Here is a 14,582-nt window from a genome sequence, read left to right on the forward strand (position 1 = left end):
CACAAGAGACTTATTGACTTAAGTCGATTTCCTAAGGAGATCCCAACGATGATTAATGGTATGATTGTCCTTGCCACAAAAAATTGTGTGCAAATGCAAGAACTGCCACAACAAACTCTGCATCCTAATACACAACCGCTGCCACAACCACAATCCAAACCTTGTCTTCATCCACCAAAACTTCCCCTACCATGCTTAGAGGTGGTAACCATAGCTAAATTATCACAGGAAGAGGCTTGAAAATAAGTCAGGCAGCACACTAGCACAAAACAGCACTTCAGGACTTCAAAAATCCAGAACATACAGCACTTCAGAAATTACAGACCCAAAACTTCAACAGGCAACTATGACTGCAGAACTGAGCTTACAACATCCAAGGATAAACTAAATAACCACAAAGAATAGGGCAGACCACAGCAAAGTACTGCAGGTCTTAATAGACAACCTGGCAGCAGATACAAGCATTACAGCTGGCAGTAGCTGGACACAAATGCAGGCAAGAACAGGAACAAAGACATCAAACACCAATCAAAAAACCAACAAGTGAGACAAGATTGCAACAAGAACACACTGCACAAAACAGCATCGTCAGCAAACCACAAATAGAGTACAACTGAATGTAGCATATGGAACAGAGGAACAGCAACAGCAGTATACTAGAAACAGAGTATAACTGACTTCACATCAGCAAATCACCACGAAAACACAGCATCCTACCAAGGATGCTGCACAGATTAACCAAGATGAAAAGGTGTCCCTAAACGACTCTCAAACCAACCTTAAAATCACATTTAAGGACTGATTAGGGGAGGATAAAGGGGGGAAAAACAAAAATAGAGTATCAATGTCAATTCACATAAATCACATTTAGAGGAGATCAATGCTCTGATACCATGTCATCAAGTTAGAGATAGAGAGAAGAGGAGGAGAAAAAAAGGAAAAACTGAGCGGCAGTTTACTGGAGTCCTGCTCGAGGTCTGCCTTCTTATATGTTAATAATAAAAAAGTTTTAAGGACAAAAATGCCCCCCATTAACACAACCTAGTTACTCAAACAACATATTCTCTTCTAACATAGGGGGTAAAAATCTTGACTACAGAACAAGGTGATGCAGATGGTCATTGAAGCCGTGAGGCATGACTCATGAGGTTGTTCAGGTGAGATCGTCATGGATATAAGGAGGCTGGGTACTTGAAGAAGAATAGCATATGTGAAACAGAAGTGAGGAATTTGACTCGGTAGGGATGTGATAGCGAAAGTGACAGCCCTTGTCAGAGATATGGAAGGTATGGTTTGCCAGAGATTTCTGTCTGTTATCTATTGAAAGGGGGAGAGAGAAATAGAGAGAGCAACAGATTTCTATCAGTCATATTATTATTCTATCAAACCACTGAATCATGCATGAGACCCAAAAAAGTCGCTCATTGAACTTTTCTCAGTCACAAGGAATCCCAAATATGGAAATATAAAACAATGCGATAAAAGAGAGACAACCAAGATAATCCAATCCCTTCCACCCATCCAACCTCCTAGATAATTACTCATATATTAGATCCCAAAAAGAAGCAGCTGCAGAATTACCTTTAAAGAAAATGACTGGACACATAGGAGCCAACTCAAGACACCAGATCCTGCTATCAATGTGTAATGGGAAAGAAATATAAGTCTACATAAATCCTCACAAATCCACTCTTTAACAAATTAATATTCAAACCCAATGCGATCTCAAAATTATATAAGATTGCTAACCCATTAAGGAAGGTACCCATACCATCAGAGAGACAAGAAGATGGTATCATTTTCAAAACGCAACTATGAAATAGACAAAGTACTCAAAAAACCTTACTCTAATTCCCCTTAATGATCCTCCATCCACCCCTTTCGCAGTTTCCAATCATCATCCTGCTCAAACACATCAACCACTAGTGCAAAGATAAATGTAGAAAGTGATTGTCTTACCTAACCCCCCTGTTCACATTAGACAAAGATTTTGGAGAAAAAAGCACAAAAATATAATCAACTTTGTTTGTCTCATCCCAAAACCTTTCTTCTTGAAACCTTTCAAAAGGAGTTGAAAATATTGATACATTTATTGTGATGTTAAGAAAACAGATCATATTAGGGAGGTTCAGTCTAGACATTCTGATACTGTTTTCTTACAGGAGACTGAACTTGAGATTGCAGATGTGGGAATTATTAGGCATATTGGAGTGGCAGAGTAAGGAGTGGGAGTTTCTTCCATCTCATGGGACCAATAGGGGCATTTTAATTATCTGGGACACTACTTTCTAGAGTTTATTGTTTAATGGGTTTTTTCTTCTCTCTCTCTCTCTGTTGTTGAAAGTTAGAGGGAGGGGTCAGTGGTGACTTTCTTCTGTGAAGGGTCCCCCAATCTCTAACTATTTCACTTTCCCCTTCTATTTCTTAGTATTCATTGCTCCGGCACCTAGTTGATCAAGAAGTCCACAATGAGAAGCATGGAGTCTTTTATTTTGAGTCTTTCAGAAAAAAATTTTGATATCCACTATCTCTATCTGACCAACTCATGAAACCCCATCAACTGCCTATCATCTAGCACAAAAATTGAAAATATATAACAGAGGCTCAAGGAATTTATCAAGATGCTTGGTATCATCATGTCTCTTCATGTGCCAAAACCATCATAGTTGCCATGCTTGCTTCAGAACTTCTATACACGGTTCCCAAGAAACATTTAGAAGTTAAACTGGAAGGAGCTTATTTGAGGCCATCACAAATTAAGCCATGCTATAGATATGAATTCATTATGTTTACTATTAGACACAATAAAAGCTGAAATGTTTATGATCGTCATGAAGGCATGTAAAGGAAGATACAGCAAGTAATAAAGCCTAGAACTGATGCAGCTTATGACATGAACGTTGAAGCTATGACATATGAAAATACAAGTGTACCAGACAAGAAAGAAAGCATTCTTTGCACCAGGAAAAAAATGGGAACTTAAAAAAAATAGAAAAATAACCTGCAGGACAAGGCTTCCTGAATAGTCAGCAATTCCCCCCATCACATCCAACCTTCCAGGTGCTCTTGCCACAAAGATTTCTTCCTGTGAAGAATGATATTGCAGTGAAAAAACACTTAAGTCATACACTTGCATGGGGGTGAAAATGTGGGGATGTGAGATTGAATGAGAGAGAGAGAACAGGATGGGGACAGAATGAGCGAGAGAGTATTGTTACTTGTTAGAAAAAATATATATATTTAAGTACAAAAACTCAACATGATATCAACAGGATTCTATTAGGATGTGTTTTAATTTAATCTATATAATATCTCCTAACTATTGATACTGATTCACAGCCATGTTTATGCTTAACAGAACCTAAAGTAGGAGCTTTTGAAGCATGATTCAACCATCTAAGATGTCTAGAAAATGAATAAAGCTCCAATGAGTCATTGAGGAACCAACTTGGGCACTGGTATGTGTGTGAGTAAGGAAGCATTTGATTACCAAAATTACCAAATATTATCAAAGAATAGACAAGTGAACATAACCTGTTCCCACTTCTTGGACAATCAAATAAAACAATATTTATAATGAAAGATGCGATCGTGAATGTGAATAGGTGAACTTGCCTCGAATGTGCTTGTAGTTCCAGTAAAATAGGGAATGAGGATCAACCACTTTGCACTAACACTGCAGGCAGAAAGAGGGTTTCCTTTTTCTTTTTCTTTTTTTGTAGTACAGGATCTTTCATGCATTTGTTGACAGGTGAATTTAAACAGGTAATTTATATTAGTATACATATAAAAAATAGATTGACACAAATGGGGAGGGGAGATTACTACAAGAAGCAGGTGGAGGAGGGAAGACAAGCTTGGAGAAAATATATTGCCCAAAAAACCATAAACTGTATTGAAAAGAATAATAAATTGACTGAACCATTGCAAACCAAAGATAAAAGTTTATGGATTGTCCATTAAATACACGAGTCTTCGTTAGTGGTGTGGCTTGTGAAGAATCTAAGCCTCCATTTGGAGCAAGGAAATTTCGAGATAAAATAAATGGAAAAGAAAGGAAATTAGTTTTCCAACATATTTTACTATTTTTTACATATCTCACATACCATTAGGCATGTAATTTTGCCCACATACGATTTCTAAAAAATTATGAAAAATCAAAAGTTAATGACATTCAAAACAAATTTTGTAACTGATGAAGGATATGTTTTTCATTTCTCTCTCATTTTAATTGATAAGGAAAACAAGAAGAAAAAAAAAAGTATTTTTTCCATATTTTCCTTCCCTTTCCTTCATGTTTATCAAGTTCCAAACATAGCCTAAATGTTATTGACTCTTCATGAAGAGGAAATAATAGAATAGAATAGAATTATTTAAATAGTGTGGGTGAGAGGAAACAAACAGCCATAGAAAGAAGGCATGGAGTAATGCATGAATTAGATTTTTCTAAGAGGTAATTTTAAAGGGTCTCCTATGTGATCTGAAGCCATGTTCACCAAACCGCATGCATTGTTCTTGAAAGTATTAAATTTCATAAGGATATGTGAACTTCTTGATCAAATCCTTCCCACGCCTGTGGCGCAAGGAAATGAAAGACAAAAGAGTATGTTGCATTTTTAAAAGAATTTACATGCATGAAAAGGATATTTCAAATTAGGAGGACACATGGCAACAAGATAAGTAAATTAGAACGCATGGCAAAAGATTACAACATCATTGTACTTTTATATTACATTATTGGAACTTCCTACTTTAATTTTTGGTTGGGTGTAATATTAGGATTTGTCAAAATATGGATGTGAATTCAAATTAGTGAACCCTAGGGCAACTTCATCTCACTCTCTTCATTTTCCGCCTTCTCTCCCTCTTTTCTCCTCCTCTCTTATTTTCTCTATCTCCTATCTTTCTTCTATCTCTATTCTCACTCAACATCAATTGAAGCCTGCTATCTTTTCTAATATAATCACTCTATACAAGTCAACTACCGATGCTAGTCAGTCAAAAATGGTCAGAGAACTGCAAAGTTCCAGTGAGAATGAATAACACCTCCCAATTGAAGAGCCCAGCAGCAGCCATCCGTTCCCGTATCTGGCGCCTTTCAGAACTCTTTCCAGAGTCATACACAGCATCCAGTTCAGCCAAGCTCTTTAAGAAATTCACGGTATCTGAAAGACCCTGAAGATCTCCATGAAGTATCTCAAAATCTTCAGTGCATCTACAAAGAATCAGAAAGATGTTTAGTGGGTTATGTATTCAACACTTACACATCAGGGACTGACTAAACAACAAAATAAAAAGCAGACTCACAAATTATTCAGGAAGCTGGCCTCATTCACTTCAATATTTGGAGGTCCGGTACGAAGATTAAGTTCATTTTCTGCATTTGCATACCAATCTGGGATCCAGAGATCTCTTCCTGGAACTCTTTGTAATTGATAGCCAAGAACGATTGCATCACGCAGTCTCCTTGCCCCACTAAACTACAAGTCAACAAGCAGAAAAAGGAAATAAAACCATTCTTGGGGGAAGAAAACAAAGTTTGACCACATAATCTATTGTTTAACTCTATAATAAAATAAATATTTTAGTCCATTTTTACACTTCTAGTAGCATGTCTTTGGGTGTCAACACACACTCATGCAAGGTAAACAAGAGCATGTTTTTTTCACACTTTACCAAATTCTATATTGCAAATTCTCTCAGTATCAGCACACAAACCAGCTGATTCCAAGAGTAGTCTAAGGATTTGATCAAAAGTCACAGTGTAGACTCCTGATAAAGGAAGTGAGCAACCAGGCTGGGACTCAGTTTAGAGACCACTGTGACTTATTTAATTAGCCTACCAAGATTTTAGAGAAAATGAAAAGGTAAAGAATAACTAAGATCTATAAAGTTAACCAACAGAACAGACTGAACAGTGTCTATATTTTAAGAAACACGCACACAACAATACAACATAATTTTACCTTATCTGATGCGTAGTCTTTTCCAATAGCTGTATCCTGCAAAATGCGAGCTGCCACCTGGTGTTTTACTATAGAATTAGATAACGCATTAAGTTTAAACAACAGAAATGATGGAACCATCATTTGAAAAGAAGACAGGAAATATAGAAGATTCTTCAAGAAACAAAAACTTATGCAAAGCCAAGGTCCTGAAAGTCCAATAAATCAAGCAACCCCACCCATTCATTGGACATTTTCTGGCAGCCAATGAATGAAAAATAATTGAACTTTTAATGCATTGCAGCCCAAAAATACAGTCTTCATCAACACTTTATCCCTCAAACTGCCAGAATGTAATAAATTCACTAGTGTTAGGTTGTGTATGCAGGGGTATTTTATGTCCTTTGCATCTTTTTATTATCATGATATAAAGAGCACTGAGCTGGAACTGTACCTAAACTCCAGGAAGATTGCAAATTGCTGCTTTCTCCCTTTTCCTCTTCGTTTTTTTCTTCTTCCCTCTCTCTAACCCTAGGTGCTGTTTTTTCTTTATTAGATGTTCAATTTATTTCTGATTAGCCTTTTCTATTCCTTCTTGAATCAGCAATCTTCTCTCTGGTTTGAGAGTTGTTTAAGCCTTTTCTTTGCTGTTCAGTCAGGTGCATCCTTTATTGGATACTTTACTTGGTCATTTTCAATTCATAAGTGAAAGTAGTGTCTGTTTTTTCTTCTTGGAGCCTGTAATTGTTGGTTGTGATATGACCTTGTTTCACTGTGGTCCAGGCTATTTTTTCAAAGGACTTCTGAACCCTTACGCATGCAATTACTCCCAGAGTGCTCGAGTTGCTACATTGTGATTGTGGTTCTGTCTATAACTTTGCTCTTGCTCTGTTTTCGCAGTTGTGCTGTTCCTTCATGCCCTCGTTTTGTTATATCTGCTACTCCTAGAGCCCTGTAGCTATTTTTATGTGAAGTGTTAAAAAGAGTGGAATATTTAAGTTTTAGGAGATATTAGGATTAAGCAGAATAGCATTTTTCATGAGCTTGATATGTTGGATAGGAAGGGAAAAGGGGGTCTTGTGGAGAAGTTCAAGAGGGTGTCGTTGAAAAATGACCTTGAGGAGACAATCTCTAGGGAAACGATGAGTTGGAGACAAAATGCTAAAGTAAATGGTTTAGAAGGACAGTGATTGTTACTCTAAATCCTTTCTTCCATGGGTGGGGTTGGCTAATGGTAGGAGAAGAAAGAATATGATTAGAGAGTTGGGGTGGTGGGATGTTCTTTGAGATTACTTAGGAGAATATGTGTAGGCCTATGTTTGAGAGTTTAGAGTCGAGTCCTGTTTCTATGAATGAGGGAATTTGATTGGGAAGGCCTTTTGAGGGGAGTGAAAAGAAGGCGGTTGTATTTGGGATGAACAGGGATTAGGGATAAGGATCTAGGTCCACAAGGGTTTACTATGGCAATCTTTCAGGATTTTTGGAATGTTGTTAGGGGGGATTTAATGAAGATTTTAAGGAGTTCTGCTCTAAAAGGATTTGGCATAAGAGTATAAACTATGATTTCAAGCTCAAACTGATTTTGGCAGAGGTAGACACACTGTGGGTGTTATCTTAGTAGCTAATGAAGAAGTAGATATAATGTTTGGAGGAGGGAAGAGGGGATTCTGTTTAAAGTCGATTTTGAGAAGGCTTATGACCAAATCAGTTGGAATTCTCTAGATGAAGTCATAATGGAAAGGGTTTGGGCGAGAGATAGCAGGGTCAGATTTGGTGGGCATGCGTGCAGGGTGTGTTTGTTCCCTGATGCCTCTTTTTCTGTCATTATTAGTGGAGAACCTTAGGCATGGTTTAGAGCTTTGAGGGGGTTTAAGCACGGGGATCCACTTCCTCCTTTTTTATTTGTCCTTGTGCTGAATATTAAGTAGATTAGTTCATAGGGTTGTAGATAAAGGTCTAGTCAGACGGATTGGGATGGTGAATGGGGAGATTTTGGTGTCTCATCTTTAGTTTATGGAGGACACTATTTTTTTCTAGAAGCTCACAAGGAATCTTTCTTAAATTTGCTCAATGTTTTACAATTGTATGAGAGGGCTTCCGCAAAAAAATAAATTAAGAGTGGGTTTAGCTTGTATTAACTTGAGTGTATCTATATCTTCTGAGTTCTCATATTTAGCTCGGTTTGTGTATTCTCAGATTGGCCATTGACTTATCTAGGAGCGCCTCTGGGTGGTTTTGTAATTATAATACCCTTTAAGTCATGTAAATTTAAATTACTTTAAAAACTTGCATTGTTGTTGCATTTGCTGTTGTATTGAATGAGTTTATACTAAGGACCATGTGGATAGATTAAGTTGTCCGATATTGAAATTTTCATTTAATTTATTAGTGGAAGTAGGGACTTAGATGAAAAGGAATCAAGAAAGTCCATGTCAAAACATAAATAACACAGAAGTTTGGAGCAGAAGTGGGAAAGAAAAGAAAAAGAGAGACGTGGCACGCTGAAGCCAGGAAAAGACAGCTGGCAACACTGCTTGCTGCAAGCAGCTGCTGTCCTATTTCCAGCATTAGGAATAACAGCAACAACAAATACACATGTTACCAATTGCTATATACGCTACTTCTTGAGAAAGTGAGAAAGACAGAGAGAGAATTCTGTAGAAAAGAAAGCAAAATCAGGAAAATTCAAGGAAAATAAGGAAAAAATCAGAAGAACATCATAATAAATTGGTGAAACAGATTACCAAGATAGGTGTTCTCAATTTTCATTACGTTCATCTAGGGATTTGGGTAGATGTGGAGCTTTTCAAGGAAAAAAAATATAGAAACTTGCATGAATTTGAATCCAAACAAGGAAGGATTTTGAGTGTGTTATTTTCTATTTAATAGACTTTTTTATAACAAAAGAAATTGTATTGAGAAAGAAGAATAAGAGAATATAAGAGAATACAACCTAGAAGAGGACAAGCCATCCTCATATTAGTGATAAGGTGGTTGAGTCCCTTTGGGTTTAGTATTTTCAAATTTCATCCACACATATCCACCTTATTCTGTACCAACTTCCAACTAAAGCTTAATCTTCATTTTCACATCTTCCAATTTTTGAACTATTAAGATCAAAACAGGATCTGCCAAAAAAGTTAATTAATCAAGATGCAAAACAATGCTAATTTCAAAATGACCTGCAATAATCTTTCACGCACACAAACAGAAAAAGCAGGGAAAAAAGCCACAATTATCTTCTTTTATTTATTCATTGCATCATTAGAACCATGGGACAAAAGGAGAGCAAAATGTTTTAAAATTTGCAGAGAGTGAAGAAACAGAAAGGATATGATACCTCACCACCATTAATGCCTCCCTCGTAGCATGGCTTCAAACTAACAGCACGTTCAAGATAAGGTTTCCAATGTCCAGTGAGTAAATCCCTCCTAATCATCTCAACACCTCCTTGAAAGTACTGTATGACAAATAACAATTTTGGCAGCTAGCATCAATATGGTTATTAATAATGTGAAGGGTTGAAGCAAGAAACACAGCATGGAGGAGGAGATTGCAGGTTTTACAAGATGACAAAAAAAGAAGAAACAAGGAAAGCCATCATTTGTACCTCAAGCATATTTCTCAAAAATGGTTCTTCATTAAAATAATCTCTACGTACAAAGACAAATGGTAACTTATATGCAAGGGCTTCACTCACGGTACCATATCCAATTTTCCCTGGAATAATGAGGATGCTATGAAATGTTAGTTTCCATTCATTCAATCGACTTTGGCACCAAGAAAAATTACATCACTGACCAAGCATACAATCAGATGCTGCTATAAGATCAGGTGTATAAACATCTTTGGCAAGCTTAATGAAATTTGGCGGGAGGACCTGGCTCTCAGAAGCACCACAAACCTGAATAAAAGGACAATAAGCGCTCATAACCAAAGCATGAACAATGAAACTGTCTTCATATTTTAAAGAGAACAACACTGTAGAACATATGGCTACAAAAGATACCAGGCACAGCCAACCAGCGGGTAAAAACTCTTCCTTCAACTTCCAGCCTGCTGGCTGCAGATGACACAGAGCAACATAAAGACACAAATAGTGCTAGTTTTAGTCAATGCAACATATACACAAAAAGGTACTAACAAACCCTCATGCACATGCAACAAAAGTAAAAGAAATTAAAAATAAAAAATAGAAAATTAAATAACAAAACAATAAGAAAAAAGCATAAGATTTACAATGAAAGGTACTCATCTATTTCTTATAGTTTATACAAACATTAGCAGTGAAAATAATAATTAAAATACTACATATGAACAAGATAATGAAAAAGAAAAAGATTTATTAGTTTATCTTCAACTCTCTATTTTGAAAAATATTACAGATGCTATTTATACTATATATATATAGAAGTACAAACAGTGCTAACATTTTGTGGTCTGATGATGGAAGTAACCAAGTTCACTTCAATGGAGGTAAAACAAAATTGAAGAAGGGATGGCGAGAACTAGAATTTTTGAAGTGTTAACCATAAGGACAAGGACTTAAGAAGGGGGTTTCTTATGTGACTTGTTAGTTATGTTTCTCTTTTCTTTTTTTTTTTGGAGGATAGCCTGTCCTCTTTTATGTTGTAATCTCCTTTCCCTATCTTAATATATCTTCTTTTATTATTAAAAAAATGATAAATTGATCATAATAACATGAGCACAATAATATCAAGATTTTTTATTTTTTTATAGGATAATGCTAATAATGATGACAAACATTAATAAAAAACAACAATAACAAGTGTCGTCATCATCGTCATCATCACAATAATAATAATACTAAGAATGCCTGGGGATGTAACAATAATGACTGGAGTAATAATAATAATTACACAATAAGGGGAACACACAATGATAATGATGATGATGATGCACCAGAAATTAACCACAGCATATATAACAGCTGCCCCAACAGTCACTTCATATATACGCACCCTCATAGACAATACATCATTCCCACCTGTGCACCCATGCAAATTGTGCACCTATGTGTAAACATTTCACCACCTCACCCCCACACTGGGCCATTGCACCCACCCACAGTTGCACACACACGCGCGCACACCTACATCCATGCGCTCCGCATTACTAAATCTGCAGATAAACACTATTCACGCACCCTACTCATGCATGAAATCACTTGGCTACACACTCCATGCAAAACGTGGCCAACGCACACACACACCCACACCACCTATCAATAGAGTGTGCCTTTTTTTTATTTTTTTGACATCGAACAATACAACTATTTAAATCAGCACCGACTACCACAACGACAAGAAAGTTGGTGGGGTTGGTGGGTCTCTTCCACCTCCACCTCCCTCACCTAAACACGGGGGTTGGAGGCGACGTTTGCTGCTGCCACTTCCCCTCATATCCTCTTCACATCTCAAATGGTTGGGGCAGTTGTTCCAATGAAGGTTGGGCACTGGGTGTGTTAATGGGCTCAAATGAGCTGGGCTCACCTGAGCTGGAGAGAAAGAAGCATGCAGACGGTGCTATGGAACTCCTGTTTCTAAAAAGAATGGAAGAAGGGGTGCAGGTCTTCTCCCCTCCCCTTGTGTTGTGTGGCAGAATATGTGTCTCTCCTTCCTTTGTTATTCTCTCTTGTGCTTCAAAGTTCTAAGTATATAGGATGAGCGTGTGCAGCAGTGTCTACTCTCTCTCTCTCTCTCTCTCTCTCTCTCGTCTGTCTGTTGTAGTGTGAGGGCTTGAGGGTATTTATAGCTCACTCTTGCACCCTCATTGGTGCAGAGAGAGGTAGCTTGATCTTACATGCTCTGCGGTGACAGGTTTCCTGCCATGGGGGTAACTTAGTAGGCAACTACCCTGTGTGTGTTTAGTCAGCTTGAAGGCCTGACTTTGCACACTTTGGGTAAGGGGCATTATGGAAGAAAGGGGAGAAGCAAGCCCTCTTCTATGCTAAAATGATTTGCCCGAACTTTGGGGCTAAGGCCTTGCACTCTTTGTGAAATTTTGTGAACAGGATAAAGGGGGTGCAGTGTACCTTTTTGTGTCTAAGCTTGTTCATGTTCGACTTTGGTCCAACCTGCTTTGGGCTGTTATTGGGATGAGCGACCCTTTATAAGTGGGCTTGGGAATGAGGAGGGCCCTAGGTCAGGGGCCACATGGGACCCATGAGTGGGTAGTTCGGGCTAGGTGCGCTGGAAAGAGGCTGCCTATGCCGAGAGAGAAAGAGAGAGAAATGGAAAAAGAACAACAACATGGCCTTGGATACCACATGATAGTCCAATGACTAACGTGTTTCATCCATCGGCCAACATTCACAATTAAGTCTAACCACTTGCACGCAAGAAGTGGACTATGAGACTGAAGACAGACCTTCTTTACTTTTTTGTATTTTTTGCAATTTTTGTACCCTTTTTTTTTTTTGGATTGTCAATGTATTGCAAATTTCATGTTTTATTTGGATTGTAGGTGGAGTGTCATTGGACTAATTGGAATAAATTTCTTTTTATTTATTCAAATTTATTTTCTTTTGATTTTTTTTTTTCTTATTATGCATGATAATCTAAGAAAGGAGGGAGGACAGGGCCAAAGGGGGAGTTGGCCTGCATTTTAAAGTAGACTACAAGACTGAAGACAATCATTTTTTTGTTTTTTTTTTTTTTTTTTTTCCTGCAATTTTAGTAACTTTTTTTTTGGATTTCTATGTATTATGAACTTCATGTTTTATTTGGAGTTTAGATGGGCTGTTAATGGACTTAGATGGTTTGGGAATTTGAAATGCAGGCCGAGTAAAGCACCTGCAAGAGTAAGTTAATGATTGTTTCTGCCACGAAAAGGGGTAAGGATAGGCCTAAAATAATTTGGAATGAGGTGGTGAGAAAGGATTAAATAACCCTTAATCTAGTAGAAAAAAATATATATCTCAATCAAGTGAACTGGAGAAAAAAAAAAATTCATGTAGCTGACCCCATCTAATGGAACTTAAGGCTTGTTGTTGTTGTTATTGTTGTTGTTGTTTGTCGGCTGTTAATGGATTCTAATTGCAATAAATTTCCTTATATTTATTAAAATTTTCTTTCTGTTGATTTTTTTCCAATTATGCATGAAAACCAAGAAAGGAGGGAAGAAAGAGGGAGTGGCCCGCATCTCAAGAGAGATTCAGCTTTGAGTGCTTGACAAGCCCCACAAGGCCGAACCCAAACATGCTAAAAAAGGAGAAATAGAAACAAGTACTAGCATAGCCCTAAACAACCACTAACTAATAACCAAGGGGCGAACGAGAATGAAAAGAGATAAAGGGTTTTGACAAAAGGAAAAAAAAAAAGAGAGAGAGAGAGAAAAAGAGATAAGAAAAGAGAATGGGGGAAAGAAAGGAACATAACCTAATTTAGTAAAAAGCACAATGTCCACAGTTAACCCAGACAAAATTTAGTGCTAACATAAGCTACCAAAAATGAGATCCCTCAGTGTATGTTGTTTGCAGATAATATCATGTTGATTGATGATAGTAGGAGTGAGAATCTAAGTAAGAACTTTGGAGAGCCACATTAGAATCTAAAGGGTTTAGGATAAGTAGGAATAAGATAGAATATATGAAATGTAATTTCAGTAATGTAAGGAGTAGCAACAGAGAGAAGATTACACTAGATAATCAAGAGATTAATAGCACTGATAGATTTAGATATCTTGGATCTATCATGCAAGGTGAAGGGGAAATTGAAGATGTAGTACATAGAATTAAGACAAGTTGGGTAAAATTGAGGAGTGCATCAGGTGTGTTGTGTGAACGTAGAATACCCCTAAAATTAAAAGGAAAGTTTTATAAGACAGCTATAAGACCAGGTATGCTTTATGCTTCAGAATGCTAGGCAACTAAGAAACAACATGTACAGAAACTGAAAGTTACTGAGATGTGTGTGTTAAGGTGGAGGAGTGATTTAACTTTAAAAGATAAAGTAAGAAATGAACATATACATAATAATTTAGGCATAGCACTGGTTGAAAACAAGATAAAGGAGGGGCAGCTTAGATGGTTTGGGCATTTGAGACGCGGACCTAGTAGAGCACCAGTGAGGAGTGAATTAGTTATGATTTCTAGCATGAGAAGGGGTAGGCCTAAAATAACTGAGAAGGAGGTAGTGAGAAAGGATTTAACAGCCCTTAATCTAATAGGGTAAAATGCTCTAGATTGGATGAATTGGCAGAAAAGGATTTATGTAGCCGACCCCACCTAGTGGGAATTATGGTTTATTGTTGTTGTTGCTGTTGTTATATAAGCTACCAAAAAATGCCCACCAGATTGGAAAAAAAAATGAAAGAAATAGTATCATAACTACTAATACAGAAGACATTCAAAAAAATGGAGACTAGGTAAAGCAATACAGCATGAAAGTGTCAAACATTATTCCAGTAAGCAATAAACCTGACTTTCAAAAAACAAATATCAAGAATAAGATCTAGAAGAGCCCTTTAGATAACAAATGTTAAATATGTTTGAAATTCGAAAAGACAAACTAACCATTAAGTAAAGGAAGAAAAAGCCAGTACAAAGTAAAATTTTCAGTTAAAAAATCACTACTTACATAAACGTTAAACTACTAATAAATATAGAAATTAAGG

At 37.0% G+C, this 14,582-nt stretch overlaps 1 protein-coding gene across 1 annotated transcript in view; it reads right to left on the minus strand.

The window, feature by feature from the left end:
* Positions 1-14,582, minus strand: part of LOC131151922 (L-arabinokinase-like) — a 55,395-nt gene that overhangs the window by 26,004 nt on the left and 14,809 nt on the right. The window contains exons 10-17 of the mRNA XM_058103420.1: positions 9,955-10,008; positions 9,747-9,849; positions 9,556-9,665; positions 9,286-9,405; positions 5,967-6,023; positions 5,308-5,480; positions 5,047-5,215; positions 3,002-3,085 (exon numbers count right to left, since the gene is read on the minus strand). Coding sequence (XP_057959403.1) covers positions 3,002-3,085; positions 5,047-5,215; positions 5,308-5,480; positions 5,967-6,023; positions 9,286-9,405; positions 9,556-9,665; positions 9,747-9,849; positions 9,955-10,008 — 870 coding nt within the window. The remainder of the gene's footprint in view (positions 1-3,001; positions 3,086-5,046; positions 5,216-5,307; positions 5,481-5,966; positions 6,024-9,285; positions 9,406-9,555; positions 9,666-9,746; positions 9,850-9,954; positions 10,009-14,582) is intronic.

Source organism: Malania oleifera, chromosome 3 (assembly GCF_029873635.1).
Source record: "Malania oleifera isolate guangnan ecotype guangnan chromosome 3, ASM2987363v1, whole genome shotgun sequence".
NCBI classification, from domain to species: domain Eukaryota; kingdom Viridiplantae; phylum Streptophyta; class Magnoliopsida; order Santalales; family Ximeniaceae; genus Malania; species Malania oleifera.